Here is a 7,443-nt window from a genome sequence, read left to right on the forward strand (position 1 = left end):
CCACCCTTTTTCTCCGGAACAAGCATCAGTGTCGTCACTGCGGTCAGTCCTACATCATGTTAAGGTACGAGACACATTTAAAAACGAAAGATCAACAAAGATTTAAAGTCTTCTAAAGATTATTCTAGATATACAATCTTTGTGGATTTATATTTTTGGTGGTGAACATACACAAATATTAACAAAATGATATATTTGCATGTAAACCGTTTGTGTCTTTATTGCTATTGCTTTAATGCGTTGCAACTTTAGCACTTTGTTGCCTTGGTTACAACTCATTTTAAAGTCTACTTTGAACCTATTGTAGTCCAGTCCTATATTTCAAATCCCTGAATACACTTTGAGCAAAACTTTGTCTTGTTACTAATGCTAGGAATATATTTTTTTTTAGGGGCACATTTTAATTTTTTAATATTTTTGTTGAGTATACTTTAATTTGTGTTTGCTGTTCATGAAGCTTGTGAATCCAAAACCTGCAGCATCCAATATAAATATAGACAAAACATTTATAGCTAAGATCTGCACTGTACATGCAAACTGTTTTCCAGTTATCATAAATAAACTGGGTTTAAAGACTCTTCATTTTTTACACTGAGTGACTTTGACCTATATTGTAGGAATAAGCTTCTAATGAAATTGGCAATTTTTGTTAAAGTTTACAAATGTTTCCGTGTCCTATTTTTTTTCTTCTCTAATCTGCATTGGCTGCTCCTAAATGTCATCACGCGGCACAATATCTAAAGATAGTTACTAACTTTTGTTGTTACTCTTTGTTTGCTTTTCTATATAAAATAAATGCATTATTCAGCACAAAACCGGTCAATAAAAACTACAGAGAATAATTCACTTAGAGCATCTTACCATTTGCATTTAAGTTTTACAGTTTTTTTTTTTATTCTATATGAATTGGAATACAGGGCGAAATAATTTTAGTCTTGGCTAAAACAGGTCAATATGAATGGGAAAAATACATTTAAAATATGATGTAATTGTGCATTAATATCCTCCTGAAGAGAGAGTTCAGATTGGAATTTCCGGGCCCTTACAGCCTCCTGTTTGACATAATGAACAAAATGTATTGTAAAGATACAGGCTGATTGCCCTGGAAGTTAAAGTTAATATCTATAGGTTGAATGATGCTTTCAACTTTATTTACTGCCTGACATTATTCCTGTTGGGTTTCGGTATTAGTCACGTCTGTGTATTTTTAATGTTTACCCCTCCTGTTCCTTGTTCTTTCTGCAAGTATGAAATGCATTAGACCGTAACGGCGACCCATTGGGTGTGCAACTATATTTTATTTTATTAGGAAATCATTGTAGATGTTATTACAGAAGTCCAAGGTGCTTTAAGTTGACTATCTTCTGGTAATCATCACGTCTTAAACTTTCCATTAAAGATAAATTAATGAACTCCCATCGGTGATGTTTTTAACAAGTTAAACTGTGAGGTCACCTGAGGACAAACAATCATGAGCCTAATATTTACCAAGCAGTGTCAGGAAAAGCCTTCGCTATGATCCCTCTGACAATATTCCTAAAACCATGTTAAGAAGAATAAAATCTAAGGAAAGTCAGCTAGCTAATGTGGAACTTTCAAACAATTTGAAACTGAATAATAAAAATAAAATAATCGTTTTTTTGTGGTTATTTATTCTTTTGTACCTTTTTGTTGTTGTAATCCATCCTTTACACAAGATACATTACCATATTAGTGCTGCTTCTAATATGCACCATTAACACACTTACAATGACATTTTATTAAAGTGCATACAATGCGAGGTCTGCATATCATTTTGTAAAAACAGGAAGTGACACTCCGAGTCTGCAGAACAAACAGTGCTTTAGTTACACTAATGTTGGGTGTGCAAAACATTTTGAATGGCTTTGGTTAAATAGTCGACATATGTTCAAATGATCTCATATCGTTTTAGACAAAAATCAACACTAATTTTAATTTAAAAATACAATGTCATGAACAAATATTATAGGAAGACTGTTCACCTTATACAGTTATATATTCTGAATATTTCTATTTTACAACGCAGAATAAATCTGAACCAATTTGTGTAGCTATTATTAGACATTATGGCCAACCATATTTTACTGATTTGTCATGACAGCCTCATATTGACAAAGATTTCGTTAAAAATACAATACCTACAAAACATCCGATAAATAAATACAAAAAAACCTTTTACAGCAAAACATCCTATGTTTCAGACAGAAGGCCCTCCAGGCCCCGGTATCCCTTCATTAACGTCCAGCGTCACTCGGTGTCCGGTAGAGACTGAAGATAATCCTCCACCTCCGTGTGTCCGTGCTGCCGGGCCAGGTCGACGGGTCGGTTGTCTTTATTGTCCCGGGCCTGCGGGTCAGCCCGGTTCTTCACCAGCAGCCGCACCGTGTCCACAAACCCGGTCCGGGCCGCGTCGTGCAGCGGGGAGCTCCCGGTGCTCCGGTCCCTCACCGACGGGTCCGCTCCGTGCCGCAGCAGCAGCTGAGCCACCGGGGTGCTGCCCATCATCATCACCTTCAGAAGTATATACCCCGAGTTAGATTCTAGTTTGGATTGATTACAGCCATTTTTTTTTTTTAAATGCATTGTTTATATCACTAGATAGAGCAATCTTCTTATTCCACATTTCAAGATTCAAGGCTTTGATTGTAATTTTTCATAGCTACAGTAGTTATGACAATTAAATGCTTAGGTCACAGGCTCCTCAAACAGTGCAACACAATAAAACAGATAATAGTGTAAATAAAATAGAATAGAAATAGTGCAGAATAGTCTTTACAAGTAATTGGAATATTGATATATATATATATATAGATATATATATATATATAGGTTAGGCTAGGCTATGTTGCAAACAGATGAATATTATTTTTCAGAAGTTCAGGTGTTAAACAGTCTTATGGCCTTTGGGATGAAACTGGCCTGTTTCGGCATACAGTACAGGCTTCCTGCAGTACGTTTATTCTAATGTAGGCTACAGTAACCGTCCTGTCGTGTTTGGCTATCAAATATTGTGTTTTACATTTGATTGCCTCAAGGCCTTATGATATCCTCCACAGTATTTTGAATAATGACTGATCATCCCTTTCATTGGGTTTTGAGTGGTTTAGTCAAATTTGTAAAACCTATGGTGTTCCCGTCAAAGAGAGACACACATTTTGGAATACATTTCCAGTGTCTATACTTTGTATATTCACCGTAGATGTGAACCAGTCTGAGACATTGTGGACTGGTGGTGCAACATTTTTTTATGATAATTCATGTTTTTTGTGTTCATAAGAGAAGTTAAAACACACCGGTCAAATCTGACAGGGAACTCCAAGGTAAGGGGAAGAAACGAACACGACAGGATAGCCTATACACTTCATTTTTTTTAAACCAACTATTTATATCATTAGAGCATTCAATATATTTTTTCCCCACATATTAAGGCTATACATTTTACAGATACAGTAATACAGTATTTATTCTAAAAAATAAATAAATATTTTTTCTATGTTATGCTTTTTATTCCTGCATTTTACTATACTTGTGTCTTTTATGCTTCAGTTTTGGAGGAACCCAGGTTAGGATTTTGATTGCTTTTGTGCATAGAGCAACCATTCTTCACCCAATTAAAACGACCTCGCCTTAAGAGCTTGAAATGAATGTATAAACAGATAGTTTAACAGCCCAATACAACAAAATGCAAAATAAAATCTGCTGCTGCTGATTTGAGACGATGCCTTTTAGTTATATCCTAAAAACAATTTCCTTTTTCTGTAATGTTTACAATTAATGATATCCTATGGATCTCGAGTTACAACACGAATGCACTTAGTCTGAATGTTCAGAGCTTTAGACTTAAGGCTAGAAAAACAATACTACTATTATGCTGGTTTTCAATGTCAGGTGTTATGATGTTAATACTGCTCATGTGTTGTGGTAACATGCTTCAGAGATTAAAAACTGGGCCCTAAATCCCACATGAGGTTTACTGTTTTAGGAGTTTGGGAGGGAGTCATGAATAACTAGTGCATTTACTATAATATATATATATATATTATATATATATATATATTATACCCAATTCTGGTAAATTTTAACCCAGCTGTTTTTAGAGTGTAAAGGCACTTTAAAGAAGGGAATTTGTTATTCTTTAAACTGAACCGTAAAGATCTAGACCAAGCTAACCGTAAACTACGCAATGCAATAAAAACAACAGTTACGAAATTCAAAATTGTAAATCGTGCAACCATTAAAAGGCTCCACACTAACTTCTAGTTTCGTTTCATTTAGCTTGATTAAAAATACAAGCTTGATAGTTGATAGCCTATGTGTATTTCCTCAATAAATAAACAGTTTCATCATTAAAACTCTCGCAACTGCGCGTCAATTTTAGGTGCGTTGCTTTGTCAAATATGCCATTAACAAACAACGTCAAATAGCCTTGTTAAAGAAGTTGGTGCTATAAATACGTCACCGAGGTCAACTCAATTCATGAATATTTCGAAGTGCGAATATTGTCTTGTATCGGGGGATGCCGCGGCTCCGGTGCACTGACCTGCAGAGCGGTGTGTCCCAAACTGTTCACCCCGTTAACCTGCGCTCCTGCCCGCAGCAGATTATCCACAGTTGCCTTGTTCCCGTTCGCTGCGGCTTTCGTCAGCTCATCCTCCAGAGTCATTGTCCTGAAACCTGCAGCGACACCGTCCGTGGATCTGTCACTTGGTGCGTCTGACAAATACCGGCTCCAAAACACACCGGTATAATGCACTGGTCGGGTGAATAGGACTTGATGTGTGGAGGTCCCCCGGATTATGTGTGTGTCCGCCCCGCAGGTTGTCTCGGTGTGTGTCGGTGTGTGTGTTTGTGTGTGTGTGTGTGTGTGTGTGTCGTGCATCGCCTGTCCAGAGATCCAGTCGGTGTTTGCCTCGACTTGCCTGCTGCAGCTGAATGGGTGACGTCACTTTCTATTGCAAAGACTGCCTGTAGGGGGCGCTGTAAGCTATTTAAAAACATTCAAACATCAGGAGCTATTATCTGGAAATCCAATCGTCCAGAGGTCCAGACACAAGTGTGGCGCATTCTGCAAAAACCAAATTGTCTGCAGTGGTGGGATTTAACTAAAAAGGTAAACATTTACTCTGTAAATCTGTAGAGCATTCTGTAATTAAGTAACATTTTTCAGAACTTGAACTATAGGTATAGGGTTCTTCCATTGTATGCTACTTTATACTTACTCCACTGCATGTAAACGGATAATAGTTTACTTTACACTTCATTTAGAAGATAGTTTTAGTTACTCTGCAAATACAAAATATTAAATAAAGATGAAATTGTAGGGAACTCTAAGGACATAATTGTCTGTGCGGTTAAACACTAGACAGAAGCTGTTTGTCTTTACTTTCTCGTAACTTCTACATATAGGTGGAGCCACGCAATTCAAATGAGCTCTGCCTCTACCAGCTATACGAAAGTGATGAACACTTATGATGGACTTCATAAGTCCATTATGAGTACTCTAAATTGTTGTATTCAAATACATATTTCAATGCTAATATTTGTATACTGTATACATTTTTTCTACAATATGGTATTGCTAATTAAGTATAAGATTTAAGTAATTTGGTTTTATGATTTTTCCCAGCTTAACCCTGGAAACATAATTTTAATAAACAATCAGTTCTCATGAGTTTTCTTAGATCTGTATATTTAAATTTCCCCTCACTTTCTTGAATGCAACATTAATAAGAAGTCCTGGAAATAATTATCTACAGCTCTATTGCATATAGCAGATGATCTACAGTAATATGATGGAAACCTCCAGAAGAGAAGTGAACCTTGGGATGTGATGGTTTTATCATCTGTAACTGTGTGTTTGTAAAGTCAATAAAGTGACGGATAGGGATCAGAGGTTTAACAGGATAGCTAATCAAACAAAAATGATGATAGAGGCGTGTTGTTTTACCTGTTCTTGCAATTGTACTTCAATGACTTTAGCATCACATGGAGCCACCAGGGCCTTCCTGAAGGTGTTTTTTTTTTCTCAGTTTGTTTTTATGTATACTGTGGTTTGTTTTCTGTTATTGATAGCCTATAATCTGAAAAGTCTTGAATATCAGTGGAATAAACTCGGTTTTATCACACATATGTACTGAGTTTTTATTATTCTCTGTTTTCTGTTCATAATTTACAATTTTTTTTATTATTATAATGAACACTGATGTTTATGCATCTTTTTCTGATGCATTGGAATAATTGTTCAATAAAGTTGGGGGAAAAAAGTGTTCTAGTGACGTCGACTGTATTATGGCCAATCAAATGTCTGGAAGTTCATTGTTGACGGGGGTAACCTTTGACCAATGCGTCTGGAAAGTTTGAATGCGCTAAACGGTGCGGCCATGTGCGGTGCGCCGTTTCAAAATTCGGAGTTTATTCAGAGTTTGGGGCAAAAAATAAAAATGTCAGCTACTAAGCTATATTTCAAACACTTCAGAGCAAATAACCACTGCAAGTTGTCTAAAGAAACGACGGTTACAGGAGGGAAAAAAGTGCTCGAAACAAGCCTCAATAAAGCTAACAGCTGGAGTAGGAAGGAACTGCCACCATGAAGCCCGCAACAACTCTGCTTTTCTTCCAACAAATGAAATGAGTGACCTATTCAAAATGCTCAGTTTAAAATCAAGGAATTCCACCTGTTCTTCCATTATGGATGTACTGGAAGGTTGCACAAGAAATGTTTTCCTCCTGAGGGTCATTACCAATCTTCCAATTATGTGGAGAGACTGTTTACAACACACTGGATTGTGACGCGTCACCCGCCATCATGGATAAACACTTGTTTTATCGACTGGATTTTGCTGGATTACGATGAAATCATCTCCATATTCAACGTGGCATCGTCACCCAAGGTAAAATAGTCTTATTTGCTTTGCTTTTAAACCGTTAAATGTATCTGCTTGCATGTGGACATGAGATGGTGACAGATGATTGATGATATGGCTGGGAAACATGACGATATTGATAAAATTGGCTGTTTTGTATGTTTCTATCGTGATATAGGGCAGGCCTATGTTCATTTATTGTTTTTTAACCTAAAGCTTTTACGTTTTACACTGAGGTCCTCAAAATTAGAAAATGCTCAGTCATAATCATACATGAGTTTAAAGGGCATAGGCTTCATCATTTGGTTTTCTATAGACTATTTATCCATTATATTACCAGAAAACATACTGTTTCACCATATCATTATCGAGGCAAGACATTGCCTATATCTTGATTGAATATGTTGGCCATCTTAATGGAGTTTGTTTACGTTTCTGCTATCATTCGTCATACTGTTGTTTACTGAGTCTACTGTCAAGCCTGTGCTCACGACTTGTTAGTAATATTGACCCATAAGGGAAGTATTCAAGTTTCCTTTGTTATTGTTTTGGTATCACC

At 36.6% G+C, this 7,443-nt stretch overlaps 1 protein-coding gene across 1 annotated transcript; it reads right to left on the reverse strand.

The window, feature by feature from the left end:
• Positions 1-420: 420 nt before the first annotated feature.
• cdkn2a/b (cyclin-dependent kinase inhibitor 2A/B (p15, inhibits CDK4)) lies at positions 421-4,933 on the reverse strand. Its single transcript, XM_010794031.1, has 2 exons — positions 4,562-4,933; positions 421-2,532 (listed from the first exon to the last, which is right to left on the reverse strand). The coding sequence occupies exons 1-2, from the start codon at positions 4,898-4,900 to the stop codon at positions 2,269-2,271; spliced, it is 603 nt and encodes a 200-aa protein (XP_010792333.1). The 5' UTR covers positions 4,901-4,933; the 3' UTR covers positions 421-2,268.
• Positions 4,934-7,443: the final 2,510 nt, after the last annotated feature.

The sequence above is a fragment of the Notothenia coriiceps genome, unplaced genomic scaffold, assembly GCF_000735185.1.
Source record: "Notothenia coriiceps isolate Sejong01 unplaced genomic scaffold, NC01 NC01_scaffold00037244, whole genome shotgun sequence".
Classification (NCBI taxonomy): domain Eukaryota; kingdom Metazoa; phylum Chordata; class Actinopteri; order Perciformes; family Nototheniidae; genus Notothenia; species Notothenia coriiceps.